General features: G+C 40.5%; 1 protein-coding gene across 2 annotated transcripts; it reads right to left on the bottom strand.

Annotated features, from left to right (window-relative positions):
• Nucleotides 1-22,932, bottom strand: LOC115257520 (uncharacterized). Of its 2 annotated transcripts, none has more exons than XM_029857216.2 (4): nt 22,781-22,925; nt 22,193-22,721; nt 21,745-22,135; nt 1-1,176 (listed from the first exon to the last, which is right to left on the bottom strand). In XM_029857216.2, the coding sequence occupies exons 2-4, from the start codon at nt 22,701-22,703 to the stop codon at nt 435-437; spliced, it is 1,644 nt and encodes a 547-aa protein (XP_029713076.1). In that variant the 5' UTR covers nt 22,704-22,721; nt 22,781-22,925; the 3' UTR covers nt 1-434. The 2 variants fall into 2 exon arrangements, with proteins under 2 accessions (XP_029713076.1, XP_029713075.1); XM_029857215.2 differs by having other exon boundaries at nt 2-1,176; nt 22,193-22,725; nt 22,781-22,932.
• Nucleotides 22,933-24,446: the final 1,514 nt, after the last annotated feature.

Below are 24,446 nucleotides of genomic sequence, written 5' to 3'. Positions count from 1 at the left end.
AAATTACATTTTTTTTTCGTATCGTTGAAGGTTATACTCAATGTATGCTGTGATTAAAAAGCTCAACTTTTTATTTCCCAGTTAATTTCAAACTGTTCCAGGCAATTATCAGATAATAATGATTGGATTTTCTTAAAGACCCAACTATCGAGTACTGTAAGATATTCTTGATAAGATATTGAATATAATAATAGTATGATAGTATAATGAAGTTTTTTGTTAGCATTATCAAATCATTAGCATTATCACTATTATTAGCCAAAAAAAAAACATAAAAAACTTGTTATCTGTAGACGAGGAAGATTGGATTCATTATGTCTTATATCTTTGAAAAAAATATAATAAAAGTGATGCTTTTTAAAAAAAAAAGTTCAGTAAGTTGAACTCGTAAACTTCGTAAGTATTGAACTCATCCCTCTGGTCCGGTGTGCATCTTATTGAACGAACGGCTTCTTGAAACGACGGTACCCAATGCTTTTTGGCTTTTTGTCAATTCCGGACGCATCTTCCATTTCTTGTTTGGCCTTTAGTTTATGTTTCTTACCGTACCAATGTTGGGAGAACAATTTTTCATCTGCCATTATACAGTTGCAGGTCTTACAATAATACTTACCGGATGGCATCCGGTACAATGACCAATCCATTTGCGCTGGCTGAGGGCTAGTCAAAGCAGCTAAAATAGTCTCAGCGTTGCAGCCACCTTTAGCACTGGACGAAGAATTCCTAGATGGCGGGGGCATGCGACCAATCGATTTCAACTTTTTCAAATGCTTAACGCCTTTCAAATGGGTTTCCATAACGGCCGCGGAAGTGACCGCTATTTGACAGACCTTGCAGAATACTCCACTGTCATCGACACAGTCGGCACTTTCCTTTTTGCGCACCTCGGCCTCCAAAGTTTTGGCGGGTTGCACGACAGGTGCGACAACCACAGGTGGTGCATAAGGTGGAACCACCACTGGTTGTGGTATTACTGAAGCCGGTGGAGCTACGCTTGTAGTTATAGGCACCGAACTTATGGCCGGATCAATGTTAGTACCCTCGAGCAATCCCTCCGGAACTGCTGGCGGAGGCTCCAACCGCATTCTTTTGGCTTCGCTGACGCTGTAGTGATTCTTATTAGCAAACGATTGACCAATTCCAAATCTATCTGGATCACCGTCTGAGACTGCATGGCTAGTTTTAGGAAAAAATGAAATGTATTAGAAAAACTGTAAGAGATATTGATATACATTACAACAGCTATATTGACTTGTACTTGACTAGATTACAGCTAACCTTACCTCACTGGAAACAAAAAAAAAACAATAAACAAAGACAAATCAATAACTGTTGCAAGTTGCATATCAATATTCCAATAGAATAATTCTCGTTGAATCCAGATCACCATTTACTTGAAGTTTGTAAATTAGATTTTTTACTTCATCGTTAGAATACGGTGAGAATTAGAACTTAAGCGACTTCTCAAAAGAATAAAAAAATTTAAAACATAGAGCGGAGAAAGATAAGCTTTTCGATTAGAGTGTAGTTTTTTTTGCATTTTCCGGGAGAACTAAAGAACAAGCCAAGGACAAAATAATTTCTAAGTTTGGCCTTGCATCTCATGTTATCATTTTTATGTTATTTATGAATAGTGGGCTTTTAACAATCATTAATTTAAATATATTCACACAATTTTACATTTACTAAGCACGCAATTCAATTCTGATTAGAGACATACGAAAGAGCTTTCATTGTTTCACCATATTCTAACGACTGACCATAAAAGACAACTAATAAGGCTCCACATAAACCGCAACTTGGTTTCAGCGAGAATTACTCGATACCGAAATTGATTTCTAAAGAAACGCCGGCAGTTTGTTTCCTTTGAAGTCAATCCACTGCACTAGTATAACATTACCAATAACTCTGGCGTTCCCGTCTTCAACCATTCGCCATTGCGCAGGAGAAAGCAATTTGAGCAACCGCGCTGAAAATCATAGGATAGGAAATAGTGTAAGAAAAACACCTTCCAAGTGAAACACAGAGCATGAAGCCATTACCGGTGCGGTCAATCACGGTCACATCATTGACCGCGTAGGTCGTATTTTTGTTTCCTAGCCTTCGATCGTGGTGCATCGGATGAGATCAGATCGAACAGCTATCACTTAAAACAAAAATTAACGGGAACCTCGTGTTTGGCTTCAGCACAGGCGGGGTACCCCTGGATTAAGCATACATTTTATTTCGCTTTCGATTTGATGATCTACAGGGGATACTCAAAATAACTGGGACAGGTAAAATTTTCACTTTTCAAAAAATGTTCAACTCGCTGTAACTTTTTGAAAAGGGTATCAAATATTCTCAAATTTTTACTGTAAGTTCATCAACTAGTTGTGTATCAGTGGTTCAAATTTGGAAAAGATCGGGCTATTCTTCACGAAGATATAAAGATTCTTGAAAAGGGTATAATTATTCGATAGCCAACTTTGAGCTTTTATATCTCCGGATTCAATGAACTGATTGCAATGAAATTTTGACCATTCATGACTTATATGATGAACTCTTAAAAACGTTTAATCTAACTTTAAATTTTTAACAAGAGAAAAAGTTATAACGATTTCATTCATTTCACGATTTTTAGTAAATTCATCAATTTCTAATATGCATCCCATTACTTTCTCAATTTATAAGCGGCTATGTTGTAACTTTCCTTCAAAACACATTTATATATAAGTCATTTAGAGAGAAATTAATTGAACTATAATTTGCATCTTGAATTTTGAAACGATGTTGAAGTTTTAGATAATTTGGTGTTTTATTAGAAAAATAATCTAATCGTTATAAGTTTCTTCCGTGTTAAGAATTTTAAGGTGAAATGGGAGCGCGTCCAGGTGCATTTTTGACTCGCGTTTTTGAGAGCACCGATTCCGTCTTCCACAAAATGCACGAAAACCAAAATGCTACTCAATGTTTGCCACGAGTGAGCAAGGCTACTCATTGCTTTTTCATCGCTGATTGTTGCTTGGATGAGGAGATCTGTGCTTTCGGTATTTGCAAGGCAGCCATTGTGACGGCCATCTTTGGATTCGCTCATATATGTCCTTAAGTTAAGTCAAAGGTTTTTCATAGCTCATTATACAAGTCATAAATGGTCAAAATTTCATTGCTTTCGGTTCATTGAATCCGGAGATATAACAGCTCAAAGTTGGCTATCGGATAATTTTACCTTTTTCTAGAATTTTTATAACTCCGTGGACAATGGTCCAAACTTCTCCAAAATTAAACTACTGATACACAACTAGTTGATGAACTTACAGTAAAAAATTGAGAATATTTGATGCACTTTTCAAAAAGTTACAGCGAGTTGAACATTTTTTGAAAAGTGAAAATTTTACCTGTCCCAGTTATTTTGAGTAACCCCTGTATCTTCCCAGAGAATAATAACCAGTCGTTTTACTTACCAATGAAATAAATCTTCAAAATCTGAATTTCTGATAAAATGTATCCGTTAACCCAGGAGTGAACCCATCTACCATCTGAGCATGAGACTGACTCAAGAATTGAAAGTAGATAATATATGCGCCCATTATTGGCCGGTAAAACGTAGTCACACAAAGTTGAGTACGAATAACATAAAACCGGGTACATCTAGATCAGTACACGAATAAGCCTGTTCCTGGCACTGTGACCTTATGTATTACAATAGGGGTATTCACTTAACAGATTAAATAACTGCGTATGATTATTTGATTATTGAAATGTTTCATGAAATTGTGAAAGAAATAAATGATCAGATTAATCAGTTTACACTGCTTAGTGAATCCCCTAAATATTTCTTACAATAAAGAAGGTCGAAGAATAATGAACATTAACATACGTAATTAATAGACAACCTTATTATGTGTTGGGTCCGACATTTTTATTATTTATACAGAACTTTATGTGTTTTCGTTTTACCGTATACTTGAGAGTAATAAAAGGTACAAATTTTAAATTGAAATATAAGTTTATCTAGAGACCTTAAGTGTCTCCGTTGCACTTAAATTTTCTCTTCCTAGTAAAAATGTACGAAAACGATATTTTATTCAATTTTTACGGATAGATATAGATATAAAGCATTTGAAATAAGTATCAATGCAGCTTCTTCTTCTGAAGTATGTATATTAGCATGGGACACAAAAAGACATTTCACTCCTGTACACTTTTTGAGTTAGATTTTGGCTCCATATCAACTGTGCAAAATTTCAGCTCGATCGGAGAAATTATATTTCAGCGCCAGTCGTTTCAAATTTTCATGCGATTCACTGTGGGGAAAATCAATTTGTCAAAGGAAAATTGCCACAGGTTGCTCATTAACCCCTAAAAATTAGTGGATGAATGATTTCTTTTGGAACGCAAAGCCATCTAAGGCATGTGGAAAAAGTTATTAACTGAAAACTGTTTAACATCCTTACATAATAAATAATAAAATCTCGTCATCGCTTTGCGGTCTTCGAAGGTCTGATTTCTCCAGAGGATCCGCAAGCGGCAAGGTAGGCCTACTGCTCATCTTTTGCGAGTGTGTTAGTGTCGATTGGCAACGCGACCTGGAGCCTGGTCGAATCCAGCTTGGAAATCGGTTTGTGTTGCCGATGGGGATGGCCCGCCAAGTCGCATTGTGTTGTTTGGGAAGGCCCGCTCGATGCATGTTAGGTAGGCGTAGTTTGCTCGAGTTTGACGTGTCTGCACCCTCCCTGGATTTCTCACGAAGTTTTTCACAGAAATCATTCATCGACATATTTTTAGGGTCCTTGTACCGACTTTTCGAACCCTCTAAGCAGAATACCCTCTTCGAATGAGTGTAATCAGTTTCGTACCTTTTAATTTCGCCCTATGTTGCTTATCCTTTGACAGATACGCGTATTTCGAGTAGGGTAATTTTCCAATTGTTGCACGGCTAAAAACTCGCCTATTGTTGCACTTTCCATGTTATTCTTATGAGGTGTGCAACAATTGGCGAATTTTTAGCCGTGCAACAATTGGAAAATTACCCTACCACTTGTAATCTTCCACAGTGTCAGTTATCTACATAACTAACACTGAGGAAGATTACAAGTGGTAGTCGAAATACGCGTATCTGTCAAAGGATAAGCAACATAGGGCGGAATTAAAAGGTACGAAACTGGTTACACTCATTCGAATATTTTTAGGGATCAAGGGGTGAACCCAAGCTATTTTTCTTTGAACTAGTATTTACATCAAACGTATTCGTACACGTCTTTTATTTAACAAAATTTTAAAATTGTTTGATGAAAATTCGTGTTATGGGAGTCCGCAAATTCATAGTACAGGAGTCTCTGCTATAAGTCTACTAATGGTTCAAACTCATTTCTTCAGATCTAAAAAAAATTGATGTAGGTACTATCGAGAAAAGTGTACGTACTATCTTCAAAACTTACATCAAAACAGATTATAACTTGTCTAATTCTAGTTGGCCCAACCTGGACATGGTTTTCAAATGCATTTTCACACCAGCAAACAAAACACAACGGTTTTGCGAATCGTACATTGAAGGCTATTTGTAAACCTTGTGCAGACTACAAATAAAACAACATAGCATATACTACCGTGAATCGCATATCAGTCCCATCTTTGCTGGCTTTCCTATGCATATGGGACAGATATGCGATTCACGGCAGTATATGACAGCCGTATTTGTACCACTTTCCCTAGATTTTTGCTGTTCTTTCTAAAAAGTACTTTTATCGCAACATTTTTGAATTAATTATATTCAATCAGCCTCAATTGTTTTGTCAACAATACACAGTTGGTGAAAAAATTTGTAAATTCCGTCAGTAGTGATTTAAACTTTCAGTGAAATATTTATCGAATAGAGGACGAAACTTTCAGTGCCGAGTGAATTTCATCGTGCAACTTTTATATAAAAACTCAGTATTTTAAGCGCCCCTTTGAAATAGTGATATCAATATAGTTATTTATGCAACAAGTTGCAAAATGATGATTTTTTCAGCACGAGTCGTACATTTATCCAACGAGGCTTGCCGAGTTGGATAAATACGACGAGTGCTGAAAAAATCGAGTTTTGCAATGAGTTGCATACAAAGTTTTTTGTAATTGCAATAAATACCGAATCAGTATCACTTTTTCTGGCTACACGAACATGTAACAAGAGGAACCACGTGCCATCACTCATACGCGTCAACGTGGTGCTTTTGTTCGATCAGGTAGGCTATGATAGGGTTGGTGGGTTGGTGTCAGAAATTTGCAAGCTCACGTCGTCGCCCTCATACCACAGCATGGGCAAGAGCAAAAGAAATTTCTGCTGCTGTTTCTACGCCAGATCTGCCGCAATCCTAATCAGAATCTGAATAGTGAATAGTCCTAAATCGGATCCGACCAGCTAAGAGGATGTAGAAGCAGCAGCTGTATCTACGGTAGCCGCGGCAATTATCGAAAAGTGGGTTCTGGCAAAGGTGCCGAAAAGTTCTACTTTTCAGCACTCTTAAGAGTGCCAAAAAGTAGTACTTTTCGGCACTTTTGTTTTAGTGAAGAAAAGTAGGCCGTTTTATCATAGTAACCGCGAGTGAAAAGTAGGGGAAAACGCAACGCAATTACAAAAATTTATTTTATATTCGTAATAACTGTGGCAGTTAAGGGGAAGTTTTTATGTGTAAGAGACTTTCTCTGTGTTGGTAGATGGTAGAACATGGGCGTAGCCAGAGGGGGGGGCGTGCCCCCCCGGCCGGCAGATTTGAGCCAACTCAAAGATTATCATTAACTCATGAGTTCCAGAAAAAAATATCTAGAAAAAAAAACCATTCTAATAATTTAAGGTTTTAAAATTTACCCACAATTATCAAACCTTTTTTACTCGAGAACCACAGGAAATTTTGCCAAGTATTTCTTCAAGAGAACCACTTCAATCATATCATAGAATTTTATCAAATAACAACTTGGTTGAATGGCTAAATTTTGTGATGTTTATTTATGGAATACAAAAAACAGCATGCCAAATTTTCCAGATATGCCGGAACCGGTTGCAGTAGGGAAAATGAAGGACTTTGTAGGTAGAACCGTATGCTGCTCTATAGATTGCAGTTATGTGCTACTGCTACACGAATTTTCAGCGGGGCTGTCCATAAACCACGTGGTCATTTTTTTGGGACTTTTCAAACCCCCCCCCCCCCCCCCCCCGCGTGGTCATTAGTCCATACAAAAAATTTTATTTGTCCATACAAAATGGTCATTGGCCGAACCCCCCCCCCCCCCCTCATGACCACGTGGTTTATGGATAGCCTCTAGTATGCAATTCAAACATCATTCAAAGAGCAAAATACATGGAATTTCTTTACGAATTCTTCCAAGGACACCTTCAGAAATACCTTTATGCATTTATTCAGAAGCTTCTTCAGGGATTCTTTCGGAAATTCCACAGGAGACTTCTCCAGGAGTTTCTCCTCCGTGAATTCTTCCATGGGCATCTTGCAGGGTTTCGATAGTGATTGTTTCGGGCTTTGTTCCAAGAAATGCTTCAAGAATTCCTCCCATGATTCCTCCAGAAATTTTTACAGGATGCATCGACAAATTCCTCCAAGAATTTGTCCATAGCTTCAGTGATTCCATCATAAATTGCTCCAGACAATTTTTCAAGAATTCCTCTACGGGTTTCACCACACACTCCTCAGGGAATTTCTCCTGGGATATCTATATAAGAGGTTCCCGTGCACATATTCCTTCTAGAATTCCGCTAGAGATTGCTCCAAAAATTTAATCTGGAAAAATTCGAAGTATTTCAGCAGGAATATCCTCCAGAAACCCCTACAGGAAAGTTTACAAGATTAGCTAAAACTTAATCCTTAAAACATTGTACAAAACATTCTTTTGGGAGTCCATACAAAGATTCCAGCAATAATTCGACAAACAAATATTGCAGACATGGATTCCTTTATATTTTTGGGTTACGTACAAAAGGCTGAATTACGAAAGGCTGAAATTACAAAACGCTGAATGCATCAAAATGCTGAAATAACATAAGGCTGAAACAGTGATTCGACTAGTTTTCCAACGCACCAGCCTAAAGGCTAACCTCAACACTAACAACTCAGACAAACAGATCACGCCAATTGGGAATTACATACATTCATTGATTTTACGATCTATTTGTTTGTTGGTCGATTATTTCGATATTTCAAAGAAGGGTAATTCTCTGATATTGTTTTAGTAGCCGTAATGACAACCACCTCCAAAACAACATGACTCAAAAGAATAGCTCATAATTAAAGAAGGATAAATTAACGATATGAATATCATCAGTTCCTTTTTGTGTTCATTGGTATGCACCATTAGCCTTTTCACTATAAGCTCAGTTTCGAAACTAGAGCTCATGCTGAGGGCTACGCGTACGATTCGCGTTCGAGCCAAGAACTTTTCATTATGAAAATTTTATTGACTCCCTTTGGCATTGAGTATCTTCGTGCCCGTTACACGATATGCTAAAGCTGAGAAGCAGGCTCGACAGCGGCGTCATGGTCGCATTTTTTTCCGCAGTCAAGTTCGCAGATTGTGAACAATCCTCGGTACTCACTTTACGTAATTTATGTTTAGTCCCTTACTGTCAGAGCTGTCAGATCAGTGTAACACGCTAAATAAAATTTACACAAAAGGCAATTTACACGGAAAAAAATACACGGTTATGAATATTTATTGGGTACCGGACTGGTCACCAAAAATTTGATCGTTTTCTTTGGTACATCGAGGTCTTGAAATTAGTCTATGGGCTCGATCTCAGTTCGGGCGTTACCTCAAGAAAAGGAAGACGTGTTATAGCTTATATCGACACCAACATTTCAAAAGGGCGTAACTGCTTTTGGAATCATCACCTTCTTTTAAAGCTGTGGATTTCCATGTTTTTCACAACAAGTACCAGATGGGAAAAACTCTCCTCTTTACGACAACCACGGTGGTTTGAGTGTAAGGGAGGCAGTACGACCTACAGCTTTGAAAGAAGGTATTACTTCCAAATGCAGTTACGCCCTTTTGAAATGTTAGTGCCGATATAGGGTATGTGTGCCATCAGTAATCTCACGCTCCCATATTCAACCTATTCGAAAACAAGCGATTACGGCACCGATTGATTCCGTTCTTTTTGTTTTCATGGGTGCTCACTTCTAACAAAAAATACAAAAATAACAAGAAACAAAACAAACAGCGCTGCAATCCTTTGTTTTTCGTAGGATGAAAATGGGAGCCACATGCTTAATAAGGTAACCAATACCCTATGCATTTTTGAATTTTCAGCCTTTTGTAATTTCAGTCTTATGCTACACTTTCTTGATTTCAGCGCTTTTGTATCCAGCCTTTTGTGCATTCAGCTCTTTGAAATTCAGCCTTATGTTACAATCCCATATTTTTCCTGCAGAAACTCTTCCAGGAATTTGTCAAGAAAGATTTCCTGGGATTTCTAAAGGAATTCCTCATGGGATTACTTCCGGGATGCCTCTTGGGATTTCTTCAGGAATTCCTCCACGTTTTCCTGCAGGAATTCCTCCATGGATTCACCCGGGAATTTTTTCGGTGTTTCTTTCAGGATCAATTCCAGAGATTATTTTAAAAATTCCTGCAACGATTCCCCCAGGAACACTTTTTAGAACTCCTTCAGGAGTTCCTCTTGGAATTTTTTCAAGAACTCCTCCAGAATTAAGCCAGTACTTACTCCAGGGACTGTTTAGGGATTACCTTAGAAATGCCTCTAGGAACTGCTTCCGGGATTCCTCCTGGGCTTTCTTCAGCAACTGTTACAGGGATCCCTCAAAGAGTTCCCCCACGAACTCTTCTTGCAATTCTTTCAGGATTTCTCCAAAGATTCCATCTGCAATTGCTTCAGGAATTATTTCTGGGATTCCTCCACGAATTTCTTCAGAGATTGCTCCAGGAATTCATCCAGGTATTCCTCCAAGAATTCTTCTAGAGACTCCTCCACGAGTGTTTCTCGAGATTCCTCCGTTAATCACTACAGGCATTCCTCTAAGATATCCTCCAGGGATTCCTCCATGGATTCCTCCAAGAACTTCTGCAGGACATAACTCGGGAATTGCTTCTGTGTTTCTTTCTGGAACAACTGATTTTAAAAATTCCTCCAATAAGCCTCCCAGGAACTTTTCTTAGAATTCCTTTAGGAATTCCTCCTTGTTCTTTGTTTAAGGAACTCCTTCAGAACTTAATTCAGCACTTCCTTCAGAGACTGTTTAGGGATTCCCGTAGAAATTCCTCTTGAAATTGCTTCCGGGATTACTTCTGGAGATTTTTTTCCAGAAACTCTTCTAAGGATTCCTCTAGAATATGCCAAAGAATTTCATCTGCGATTTCTTCAGGAATTATTCCTGGTATTCCAGATTAATCCCTAATTTCTTTAGAAATTCCTCTAGGATTTTTTTCAGGGATTTTTCTGGGAATTTCTGGGGATTTCTCTAACAATTCCTCCAAGAATTCATCTAGAGATTCCTCCGAAAATTCCGCCAGAAATCCATCTAGATATTTCTCCAGCAGTTCCTCTGGAGATTCCTTTAGTAATTCCTACAGGTATTCCTCTAATATATCTTCCAGGGATCCCTCTAAGAATTCCTACAAGAATGTTTTCAGAGATTCCTCGAAGGAATCCTCCAGGGTTTCCTTAATGTATTTCTTCAGGACTTCCTCCAGGCATTCCTCCAGAGATTCCTCCAGTAATTGCTTCCGGGATTCTCCCAAGAATTCCACTAGAGATTCCTACAGCAATTTATCCAGGAAATCTTCAAGGGATATTTTTCAGAGACTCCTACAGGAATTCCTCCAAAACTTTCTACAGGAATTAATTCAGGGAATCCTCAAAAAAATCCACCAGGAATTCTCCTAGGAATTCTGGTTTCCTCCTTGAATTCGTGCAGGGATTCCTCTAGGAGTTGCTTCAGGGACTCCTTCAGAAAACTCTCTTGGGATTGCTTCAGGAATTCTTCCTAGGATACCTCAAGAAATGCATGCAGGCATTCCTTCAGCATTCCATCCAGGAATTTCTCCAGGGTCTCCTCAAGGAACTCTTCCAGGAATTTCTTGAGGGATTCCTCCAGAAATATCACCAGGAATTAATCAAGGAATTTCTCCAGGAAATACTTCAAAAGTTCTTCCAGCATTATCTCTAGGAATACCTTCTAGAATTTTTTCAGGAATTCCTCCAAGAATTCTTCCAGATTTTTCTCCAGGAACTGCTTCAGGGATTCCTTTAGGAATTCCGCTAAAAAATCTTTAAGAAACTTCTTGAGTGATTTTTCCAGGGATTTCTCCACAAATTTTCAGAAAATCTTCCAGGAAATTCTCCAGGAATATTTTCAGCAATTTTTCAAAGATTCCTCCAGGCATTTCTCCAAAAATTTCTCCTGAGATTCCTTCATGAATTGATTCAGAGATATTTCCAAGGATTTCTCAACGAATTTCTTCAGGGATTTTTTCAGGGATTCCTCTAGCAGTTCCTTTAAGGATTGTTTCAGCAAATCCTATAGAGATTTCTTGAGAAATTTTTCCCGGAAATTCTCCAGGAATACATTCAGCAATTTTTCAGGTATTCCTCTAGGGATTTTTCCACAAATTTCTTCAAGGATTCCCCCAGGGATTCCTACAAAAATTCCTTCGGGGATTTCTACATGCACTCCTCCTCCAGGATTTTCTTAAGGTATTTTTTTTTTCAGGATTAGAAATGTATACATTTATATATATCCAGTATACCGGATTATAATTATTTCAAGAATTCCTCTAGAAATTCCTCCAGGAATTTCATCATAGCTTCCTCCTGCGATTCCCACAGGAATATCTCTAGGAATTCCTCCAGGCATTCCTCCAGCATTTTATCCAGGAGTTTTCTACAAATTTCTTCAAGGATTCCTCCAGCGATTCCATCAGGAATTTCTTCGAGGATTTCTCCAGGAATTCCTCCATTAATTCCGTAAGAAATTCCTCCAGGAATTTCTCAAGGGATTTTTTTTTCAGAAATTAAAAAATAACAGAAATAGAAATAGAAATCTTCCCGAATTCCTCTGGAGATTTCTCTAGAATTGCATACAGTAATTCTTTCAAGAATTCCTCTAGAGGTTCCTCCTGCAATTCCCACAGGAATGCCTCTAGGAATTCATCCAGGCATTCCTCCAGGATTTTATCCAGGAATTTCTCCACAAGCTTTTCCAGGAATTCCTCCATAAAATACCCAAGAATTTCTTCAGGAATTCCTCCAGGAATTTCTTCAGGAATTTCTCCAGCAATTGCTCCTGGACATCCTCCATAAACGATATCAGCAATTCCTCAAGGGATTTCTTCAGGAAATCCTCTATGAATTTCTTCAGAGCTGGGGCGTTTAATTTCGTTTCAATGATACACTTTCATGCAACATTTGAATGAGTCACTTAATCTGTTTGACACACTATTCGAGTATTTCTTTTCGATTCGGAAAACGTTCTCATTCATCGTAGCACTCGGTGGTCTCTCTTCGGGATGCCTTTGCTTGTGCTTCACTCGGCAGAGCAGTAGTGCCTCACTCTTGCGCGTTAGTCTCTCAATGGTTACGGGCGCCGGTTAATGAATTAACTACATTGGCTGTTTTCCTACTCTCCGCATCGACCAATGTGGTGCTAGCTTCTATGCGCGAAAAATCGCTAAAAGTAAATCGCAAAAATATTGTATGGCGAATAGCATCTAAAGGCGTATTTCTCGAAGTGGAAAACATTATTAGAAAAATATTTGGTAGTGGTTGTGCACAATGGTGACTACTATTAAGCCTACCAAATATTTTTTTCAGTAAAAGCTTTCTATTTTAAGTAATTCAAGTTTAGATGCTTTTCACCATACAAAATAAAATGGATTTACTCCTGCTGATCAACTGTGGGTGTGCGCCAAGCGGGTAGTCCATTGGATTTAAGCGGTCGAACTTGTGTTCCTTTTTCATAAAACATAATGATCTTTCTATTGGCGTGCACCACTATTTGAAAAATTGTTTTAAATAGTGTTTTAGCACATTGAAATTTTTCAATGACCCACAATTGAAACGAAAATCCAAAGTGTTTCACTTCAATTTTCAAGCACACTTGTTTCAGTAGCAATAATGAACGAGCGTATTGCAGTGTGAGTTATGAAGCATCGCAGCAGTCCCGTCGCATGGGAAACGATTTGCTACAGCTTTCGTGCGTCATGTTTTCCTTTCGAAATTGCACGTCCCTGTCAGAGATTCTTCCAGGTAATTCTCCAGAAATACTATTAGGAATTTTTCACGGATTCCTCCAGAGATTCGTCCAGGAATTGCTTCAGAGATTCTTCCCGGTATTTATCCACGAATTTCTCCTGGGATATGGTCAGAGATTCCTCCTAGGCAGAACTTGTCAAACTCGGTTTTCGCATTTGTTCTGAAATTTCTCCAGGCGTTCCTCCAGGATTCTCTGGGAAAATCTTTACCCAGGAATTGCTTCAGGGATTCTTACAGCAATTCCGTCTGAAATTTCTCTAAAATTTCATCCAGGAATTCTTCAAGAGATTTCTTCTGATTTTTTTTCTAGGGATTCCTTTCAGAATACCTCCAGGAACTTCTCCAGATTTTTTTCTACGAAATCCTCCAGAAATTTATCTAGGATTTCTTCAAGGATTTTCTCATGAGATGTCATCAGATATTTCTTTAGGTATTCCTCGCATAATTTATACAAAAATTCCTCCAGGTAGACTTTCAGAAATTCTTCCAGGAATTCTTTCGGGAATTTCCCCAAGGATTCTACAGGGCTTCCTCCAGGCATTTCTGTAGGAATTGCTCCAGGGATTCATCCAGGTGTTTCTTTAGGGATTTATCCAGGAAATCTTCGAGGGATTGCTTCGGGAGTTCTTCCAGGGATTGCCCCAGGAATTCCTCAAATGATTTCTTCAGAAATTCCACTCAGGTGCTCTTCAAAAATTCATTCAGAAGTTCCTTCAGAAATTTCATTATTTCTTCAATCATCTTTTCAGGGATGTACCCAAGAACTTCTCCAGAATCACCTGATGATTTTTTTTTAAATTATTCCAAGAATTTCTGGAGGAATCACTCCAGCGAATAGTATTGGAAGATAATTTTAAAAGGATCCATACAGGAACCAAGAAATTCTAGGATAGTCCTCAAAAGAGTTCGTAATTTCCAATAGAGTTCAGCTTTAATTTCTTCTGAATGTTTTGTAGACATGAATGTTTTGTTGAAAAAAATCAGAGCAAAATAATGCACGAGTGAATAAAAATCCTTAATCTTCCAGAAATTGGTCACCGCTACTTGCACCACGTCGATTTATGTAGATCAAACGAGTTTTTTTCAACGTATTGTACAAAATACAACAGCGTGACTGCTGAAAGGTTAAATAATGCTTTTGGAATATAATGTTATTATATTCAATTTCATTACGTTTAGTTATAAAAGCTAGTGGGTACAAATTTGCTAAGAGTGCTTGCCCCTTACCTGGCCGAAAAGCTGGCTACGTCCTTGTGGTAGAATTTCATTAATACGAGCTCAAAATGGTGTTCAAATATAGCATAAAACTTAAAGGTAACTCAAACATAACACGATTTTCCGAACATGCCAAAATCAATATGGAGAAGTCTCAAATGATGGTGTACTGTTGGTGTTGCGACGGTATCGCATGTATTTAGGTGAAACTGGCAACTGTTCTATCCAATAGGAATTAATTGAATGCGTTAGAATTGTAAGGAGATTTAGTGTTAAGTTGTGCGTTGAGTGGAAGAGTTCGTTAGTGATTAAGAAACTATCATGTAAGTTAATTTTAAGTAAAACCATGTAAATAATTAAAATGAATTCTTTTAAATATAGCATTGAAGCTGCCGTTATCAAACGCTGCTCTCGATATGTGTTTCATTGATCCAGAAGAAACTCGCGCCAACAGTTGGCAATGTTGTTCTGCTAGCTCAAATTCCAAAGAAGAGTATATTTTTTTTTTTGTTTGGCATTTAAACATGCCCGATTGTTTCGATAAATGTAAATGCAAGACCAATTAGTTTCTTTTCTCACCCTATATGCAAGCAACAATAAGAATCAATGTTGTCACAACGTCAGCTGTCAAACGCGTAGTGCGTTGTAATGAAAATATAATCGTTCGAATTATTTTTCCAAAATTCAAAGCCCGATTTCTGTTATTGACATCGGATCAGCAGTTTGTCTACCTAAATAAGTACATCCTGCCAGCCGTTGGTAATATCATCTATTTAATTAAAAATGCTCAAAATTTTATTAAATTCGATTCGATTCAACTTCGGCTTCCGAGATATGACAGTTCAAAAATTAGTTTCTTTAAAATAGTGTTTTACGGAACGGTTCTAGCTTTGCGAAACATTAATCAATTGAGCTCAAATTTTTACCAATGATGCACATATAATAGGTTGACAAGCAGTCAAAATTTCAGAATGTTTGATGCACTCTATTACAGCTAGTTGAACTTTTTTGTGTGAGAAAGCAAAGTTGCTTATCTTATACATTTTGGCCAATTGTAAATGATACTATCTTCTTCTTCTTCTTCTTCTTCTTGGCGTAACGTCCTCACTGGGACAAAGCCTGCTTCTCAGCTTAGTGTTCAATGAGCACTTCCACAGTTTTTAACTGAGAGCTTCCTCTGCCAATGACCATTTTGCATGTGTATATCGTGTGGCAGGCATGAAGATACTCTATGCCCAAGGAAGTCAAGGAAATTTCCTTTACGAAAAGATCCTGGACCGACTGGGAATCGAACCCGTCACCCTCAGCATGGTCATGCTGAATACCCGTGCGTTTACCGCCTCGGCTATATGGGCCCTGTAAAATGATACTATATCTTCTTCGAAACAATTTTATTGCTTTACATCGTGTTGATCATTAAAAAATCAATTATCAAACTTAATCGAGTTAAGAAAACATAACTTATAATTATTCATCGAAAACCCCTTCCCGAGTAAATTTCTGTCTGAGCTCCTGTAAACAACTGTTTTGCAAAGAGCTAATAAAAAATGTTCTATAAATTAATAACGATCGACTATGCGTACTATGGGCACGGTAAAGGCTGGGTATGCTGCGCAATTCAGATCCCATTGTGATCCACTAGCCTCTGCCCAGCAACTCCTATCCCTACCTCCACGCGGTACCGGCCGGAAACTATGAGCAACCTTAGGGAAGATCGGGTAACCAACCCCGGTGGGACCTTTGGTCGTAGGCTGACAGGGAAGGGGGGGTTTGCTTCGGCAAACCTGAGCGTCTGTTCTCCAGGAGGAGCGGCTCACAACAGCGTCTGATCCCCATGTTAGGGGCGGCTGATCTACGTCCGAGTGCCAGGGAAGGACTCTAAGCTCAACTGTGCACTATGGTCCTCCGGAAAGTAGGGGGTTAGTGTCAGGCCCTACGAGCCAGCCGTAAAAACCCATTGTAACGGAAAATCAGCAACAGAATAATACGAACCGAGACCAACGGCAACGACCCCAGCGAACAAAAAGGACTTGCGATTGGAAACTCGGTACGTGGAACTGCCGATCTCTCAACTTCATTGGGAGCACCCGCATACTCGCCGATCTACTGAAGGACCGCGGGTTCGGCATCGTAGCGCTGCAGGAGGTGTGTTGGACAGGATCCATGGTGCGAACGTTTAGAGGTAATCATCCCGAGCAGGGAATGAGAACAAACCTATAACAAATTGATAACTCATTTTGTTATTGATAACAAAATGAAATCAAAACAAGTTTTCGTTCCCAATTGTTTTTATTTAATATCAAATTGAGATATCATTATGTTATCATTTCAAAAACTCAATGATAACAAGATTTGATTTTAAAAATCCAAAATAACATGCTTTATTAACATTAATTATTTTGTGAATATAATATTTGTTAAATCTAGCTGAGTATTGTACTTCCATATTGACACAAAATTTATAATTTGCTGATTCTGGGTAATGGTCAGGTCATGCTGTTGATTTAAATTGGCTTGAACTTTAATAAGTCTTTTAAGGGCGACTGGTCATTATCGGCAGCGTTGTTCTCTTCATTATGAGGAAGTTTTCATCGGCCAAATTGCCTGAAACTTGATCGTATAGCTTAGCGTAGATGGGAAAGATTTGAGGCCAACGTTGACTTCAACAGGTTTCAAAAAGCCTTCCATGATGAAGAGAACAAAACTGTCCAGAATACAAAAGTTCCCCAATATCAGTTATATCAATCTAAACATATTGTCAAATAAGAAAGTTGAACTACAGGGTGATTATTTCTCCAATTCTATATTTTTAAACAGCACCATTCGCACTTTCGTAAGGAAATAACGAGAGTTCCCCTGTTCAAAATTTTCTCACACTTTAGGTCGTTTGGCATATACATAGTCATTTGGCATTATAGCCGATTGGCATGATGTTAATTTGGCATAATTCTAAATTAAAGACAAATGAAGTTGGATATTGCCAACCGAAGTAATTCACGGTCTTTCTACTGTCGAAGGTCACATATTTTACCTTTATAAAGTTTTCTCGCGAGAAAAAGGGTTCGTTGTAGCTCCGTACAATGATCCCGTGATGTCTGATACAGTTTTGTTGAAAATAATACAGATATTTATCATACATGAAAATGATGATTATTGTTATGCCAAACGGCCGTTTTGCCAAACAACTGTTATACCAGATTATGCCATTTGATCATTATGCCAAACCCGATAGAATTAATGAAGCAAAATATTTTTCCAAACGGGTGCCTTATTTTTTCAATGTCATGATTTTTCTCCGGGTAACGAAGAAAAGAGCTGAAAAGCAGAATGCGACTCAATTCGTTGCTCGATGTTATTTCATTTGAGTCCCGATGCCTGTGGCTCTGGGATGTCGTGAACATCTCCCACATTTGTTTTACATACTGCAGTGTATATAATCAGAAGGAAAAGCTGAAATATAATTATACAAAAATATTACGTGCAGTTGTCCTTTGACTCGAAATTTACTTTTCTTTGTAACTTCAATGTCGCTATTAATAGGAGCCATATTCTGATCGTATCAAACAAAACAAGTTTTCAATCACGAGATTCTTCTGAATTAAAAATTAGATTTCATTTAAATGTTTACTTATTCATGTAAATTAATATCTAATAAAATATCAAAATGAATACTAAATTTGTTATAAATTTTTAGTTATTACCCTATAGATTTGATAACTCCCTGAGAACTGCGTATGATATCAAGTCGTAAAATGTGGATAACAAAATGAGATATCAATTTGTTATCAATGAGAACTCATTCTGTTTTCAATTAGACATTCCAGTATATTATTTTGTTATCATTTTTGTTATGTTAACACTTAAGTCATACAAAATGAAAACTCACTTTGTTATCAAAAATCGTGATATCTAAATAACTCAATTTGTTTTCAATTAGTTCTCATTCCCTGCTCGGGATACCATCTACCAGAGCTGCGGCAACACACGCGAGCTGGGAACAGCTTTCATCGTGATGGGTGATATGCAGAGGCGCGTGATCGGTTGGTGGCCGATCGACGAAAGAATGTGCAGGTTGAGGATCAAGGGCCGATTCTTCAACTTCAGCATAATAAACGTGCACAGCCCACACTCCGGAAGTACTGATGATGACAAGGACGCATTTTACGCGCAGCTCGAACGCGAGTACGACCGCTGCCCAAGCCACGACGTCAAGATCATCATAGGAGATTTGAACGCTCAGGTAGGCCAGGAGGAGGAATTCAGACCGACGATTGGTAAGTTTAGCGCCCACCAGCAAACGAACGAAAACGGCCTACGACTCATTGATTTCGCCGCCTCCAAAAATATGGCCATACGTAGCACCTTTTTCCAACACAGCCTCCCTTATCGTTACACCTGGAGTGGTGATCAGTGGAGCAGACGGAATCTCAAATCGACCACGTTCTGATTGACGGACGGCACTTCTCCGACATTATCGACGTCAGGACCTATCGTGGCGCCAACATCGACTCCGACCACTATCTGGTGATGGTCAAACTGCGCCCAAAACTCTCCGTCATCAACAATGTACGGTACCGGCGACCGCCACGGTACAACCTAGAGCGACTGAAGCAACCGGATGTCGCCTCAGTATACGCGCAGAATCTCGAGGCCGCGTTGCCAGACGAGGGCGAGCTCGATGAGGCCCCTCTAGAGGACTGCTGGAGTACAGTGAAAGCAGCCATCAACGACGCAGCCGAGAGCACCATCGGGTACGTGGAACGGAATCGACGGAACGAATGGTTCGACGAAGAGTGCAGAACGGTTTTGGAGGAGAAGAATGCAGCGAGGGCGGTAATGCTGCAGCAAGGGACTCGACAGAACGTGGAACGTTATAAGCAGAAGCGGAAACAGCAGACCCGCCTCTTTCGGGAGAAAAAGCGCCGCCTGGAAGAAGCGGAGTGTGAAGAAATGGAACTGCTGTGCCGTTCCCAAGAAACACGGAAGTTCTATCAGAAACTCAACGCATCCCGCAACGGCTTCGTGCCGCGAGCCGAAATCTGCAGGGATAAAGACGGAGGCCTCCTGACGGACGGACGTGAGGTGATCGAAAGGTGGAAGCAGCACTTCGATCAGCACCTGAACGGCGTGGAGAACGTAGGCACGGGAGCCCACGGCAACGGAAGGAACGACGACGCCAGTGCAGCGGAGGACGGAAATGAACCAACTCCCATGCTGAGGGAAGTTAAGGATGCCATTCACCAGCTCAAAACCAACAAAGCAGCTGGTAAGGATGGTATCGCAGCTGAACTCATCAAGATGGGCCCAGAAAAGTTGGCCACCTGTCTGCATCGGCTGATAGTCAGGATCTGGGAAACCGAACAGCTACCGGAGGAGTGGAAGGAAGGGGTAATCTGCCCCATTCACAAGAAAGGCGACCATTTGGAATGTGAGAACTTCAGGGCGATCACTATTTTGAATGCTGCTTACAAAGTGCTATCCCAGATCATCTTCCGTCGTCTGTCACCTAAAACAAATGAGTTCGTGGGATGTTATCAAGCCGGCTATATCGACGGCCGGTCGACAACGGACCAGATCTTTACCGTACGGCAAATCCTCCAGAAATGCCGTGAATACCAGGTCCCAACGCACCACCTGTTCATCGACTTCAAAGCGGCATACGATAGTATCGACCGCGCAGAGCTATGGAGAATCATGGACGAAAACGGCTTTCCTGGGAAGCTGACTAGACTGATTAAAGCAACGATGGACGGTGTGCAAAACTGCGTAAGGGTTTCGGGTGAACTATCTAGTTCATTCGAATCTCGCCGGGGACTGCGACAAGGTGATGGACTCTCATGCCTACTCTTCAACATCGCGCTGGAAGGTGTGATGCGACGAGCCGGGCTCAACAGCCGGGGAACGATTTTCACAAAATCCGGTCAATTTGTGTGCTTTGCGGACGACATGGACATTATCGCTAGAACATTTGGAACGGTGGCAGAGCTGTACACCCGCCTGAAACGCGAAGCAGCAAAGGTCGGACTGGTGGTGAATGCCTCAAAAACAAAGTACATGCTGGTAGGCGGAACCGAACACGACCGGATCCGTCTGGGTAGTAATGTTACGATAGACGGGGATACTTTCGAGGTGGTGGAGGAATTCGTCTACCTCGGATCCTTACTGACGGCTGACAACAACGTGAACCGTGAAATTCGGAGGCGCATCATCAGCGGAAGTCGGGCCTACTACGGGCTCCAGAAGAAACTGCGGTCGAAAAAGATTCACCCCCGCACCAAATGTACCATGTACAAAACGTTAATAAGACCGGTAATCCTCTACGGGCACGAGACATGGACCATGCTCGAGGAGGACCTACAAGCACTCGGAGTTTTCGAGCGACGCGTGCTAAGAACGATCTTCGGCGGTGTGCAGGAGAACGGTGTGTGGCGGAGAAGGATGAACCACGAGCTCGCTGCACTTTACGGCGAACCCAGCATCCAGAAGGTGGCCAAAGCCGGAAGGATACGGTGGGCAGGGCATGTTGCAAGAATGCCGGACAACAACCCTGCAAAGCTGGTGTTTGCAACGGATCCGGTTGGCACAAGAAGGCGTGGAGCGCAGAGAGCACGATGGGCGGACCAGGTGGAGCGTGACTTGGCGAGCATTGGGCGTGACCGAGGATGGAGAGCGGCAGCCACAAACCGAGTATTGTGGCGTACTATGAGCCTCTGCACGAATTTGCCCTGTCCTGCTCACTCCCACAGAACATTTGAAAACAGCGCGCACAGTAAAAGTCAAATTTGACTTTTACTGTGCGCGGTGTTTTCAAATTTTCTGTGGGAGTGAGCAGTACGTCAGATTCGTGCAGAGGCTCATTGTTGATTATGTCTTGTCTTAATGATGTGGAACAAATAAATGTATGTATGTATGCGTACAAATATATATTGCAGACAAAAGCATTTTCAAGCAAGTATTTGATTCGTCCGTGACAACTTTGAATCTAGTTCAACAATTTCAATTAAGGACAAGGTATTTGGAGTACATTGCTCAAAATTTCTAGAGCACCGTTTTTTAGAACCGTTGAACGGATTTGGATTAAAATGCATCACGCTGTTGACAACCACTGAACAATTAGCGTGATGCATTTTCATCCAAATCCGTTCAACGGTTCTAAAAAACGGTGCTCTAGAAATTTTGAGCAATGTACTCCAAATACCTTGTCCTTAAATCAATTAGGAACATAGTAAGGGTTATAAATAAAATAAATAAACAATTCCAATCCAGTAATGTCCAATAACACAACTCACCGTCTAGTCCACTGGCCATCCTTATTGAAGTAGCCCCTGCCGGCCGGGGTTTTCTTGCCGCTAACCACCATTCGGTGCCGTTTTCCAGTGTAGTGCTGATTGGCATGCTGGATCGAAGTTAGCGGCAAATCGCATGCCTCACAGCGCAATGAATTCGGCCCAACCGGTTCCACCGGTACGGGCTTCCGCTTGGCCCGATACGGCATAGGTGTTCCGGTACGCTCGCACCAGTCCGTCAGCCATTGGATGATTTTCTTCTCGTGCACCTTCGATTGATAGTGCACGTTGGCGGAGATGTGGGAATTCATTTTGCTCTTGCACAGACCACAGTCCAGATCTCTAAACAATGCCTTCAACTCCGGTGGGAAAAGCTGCTCGTCGTCCGGATTGGCTGAAACGGGAATAATTTAATTGGGATGACACCGGAAGTTTATCGCTAGTTCCTTACCATAATAATTAGTAGATGTATAAGCCTTGGCACGCTTGGAAACATAAGATCGATCTTTCAGCGTGGAAGGATCACGCCGGTGATCATTTGCTTTGTTGTAGAACTGATCGACATGCGCCAGTGGAGTGGTGAATACCGGGGGAACCACGGCTCCAGCAGCAACATGTGGGTATGCCGTCGTAGTTGCCGGGTAATAGGCAGCAGGATCAACCGCCGCTCCACTCGTGTAGTATTCCTGATACGCCTTATGTTGTTCGTATTGTTCCAGTTGCTTCTGGTAGCTATTGTGGGCCTCCAGGTACTGATTGTAGGCTGCCTGCTGTTCTTCATACGTAGTGATAGTGGCTTGTTTTTGCATGTACTGCTCGTAAGCAGCTTGCTGCTGTTGATACAGCGCATACGCATTCTGATACGTACGCCATTGTTCCACAGCATTTGCAGCAGATGCAGCTAGTGCTGCATCCGAATCCGCATCCAAACCAGGTTTTGTTGGTTCTTTCGGAGGATCCATCCCGCGAACTCTCCTACACTATCTAAGAACGATGTCTCTGTAAAATCAACTATTTACTGTAATAATTTCATGCTTACCTCGTTCTACAAGCTTTCAGAAGAAACTGTGACGCAATATTCCAACAAATGCAGCACTTTTTTCGCTATTTTTCGAGTTCTTCACTCCGCAAAATTTACTAAAATAAACAGTCGTCGGCGTCGGCAGCGGCACAGCATCGATCGGACGGAAAATGGAAAACGTCAAATGAAAAAGGATCCTATTTTTCAAAAGGGCCAAAAAAAGACAAATGAAAAACTGTTCACATCTCTACTAAACGCTGAGGGGAGCGACACTATTTTTGCCTCGAGTTTTGCCAAGCCGAAATAAACCCATTGAGTTGTCCGAAAAAAGTCTCACGAATCCAAGCTAGCTTTAACTTTTTTAAACCGGACTGTTTCATCAGTACTGCCGCAACCTCGCTAAACTCGAACAAGTTTGTTATGCTCGGTGTCATCACCGGGGTTAGATATGGCTACTCCAGCCCCAAAGGGTAAAGTTGATATTTTTAAAAAAAAAGGTTCAACAAAACCCCACCTGGCAGGTTCTTTACAATCTCTTCATGTGAAGTTCTGTGAAGCCATTTTAATTTAATTAGAATTCATTCATAATTGCAAACGCTTTAGAATTTTTGACTGAATTTAAAAAAAAAAAATCAGCAGTTTGTTCTACCTGTACATTGAGTTTTTTTTTAAATTATAAAGCTTCTGTAATGAAATCAATACGATTTTTGAAATCTTACAAATATTAAAATTAGCTTTGAGAAATTTATTAAAAAAAGTTAGGTTTCCAATTTTTTTTCTGAGTTTCAAGACAACATGACATAAGAGGTGTTTTACGATTCTGCCTTTGACATTTTAAAGTGAAAGTTGTTTAAAATTTAAAAAAAAATGGTGCGCCGTGACATTATTGGAAAATTTAAAGGGCGCCGCGGTAGCAAAAAGTTTGGGAAACTCTGTTTTATAGAATTTGTTTGCCAACAGACTTTTTAAAGGTGATGCCAAATTGCAAAAATAACACTTTTGTTGACCAGTGTGAAGTGGTTGCTCACATCTCACATTTTTCCGCACTGTCAAACTTTTGGAAGTCGCTTTTATTTTTTTCGCTTCCATCTTTTCCCGTCGACATCCATCAGCTTTTGGAGTGGAAGGCGAACGACGAACAAAGGCCAATTTCTCTGGAGTTGTTCAGGAAGAAAATCGGAATCGTCGGAAAAAATGTAATGTCTGCGATTTTCGGGCTTGCTAGTGCCGTGTCTCGTGTGTTAAAGTCGTTGAAAATGTGCTCCGAATAGCCAGCGATTGGACGGGGTTGGATTTTCGGTATTTCCGAAGCGATAAAGTGTATGAAATTCGATTTTTACCTCGGCCAGAAGCGGATGAATATTGTGCAAGAAGTGCAAGTGAAATCTGTCGTCAGCAGTAGTAGAGAAGCAGCAGTGCAGCAGCGGAACCCAAAGTGATAGTGAAACGCAAGTGGAAGAAAAATGTCCAGCCGAGTACGCAAACAGAACGAGCCTATGAAGGCGTTCGTTCCGGTGAGCTCGCTTGTGGTGCGGGGCTCGGGCTCGCTTCACTGTACGACACCCGGCGCTGGTCCTGGGGGCGGTGGTGGTAAATCCCTTTCGGCGACCCTATCGCCTCCCATCCGGCATATTTCCCCTGAGCATGCCATCTCCGGCCACCGGAGCCCCGGTGCACTTACGTA

Source organism: Aedes albopictus, chromosome 3 (genome assembly GCF_035046485.1).
Source record: "Aedes albopictus strain Foshan chromosome 3, AalbF5, whole genome shotgun sequence".
NCBI lineage: Eukaryota > Metazoa > Arthropoda > Insecta > Diptera > Culicidae > Aedes > Aedes albopictus.
The sequence above is the reverse complement of the archived record's forward strand: the minus strand, read 5'-3'. Positions and strand labels throughout refer to the sequence as shown.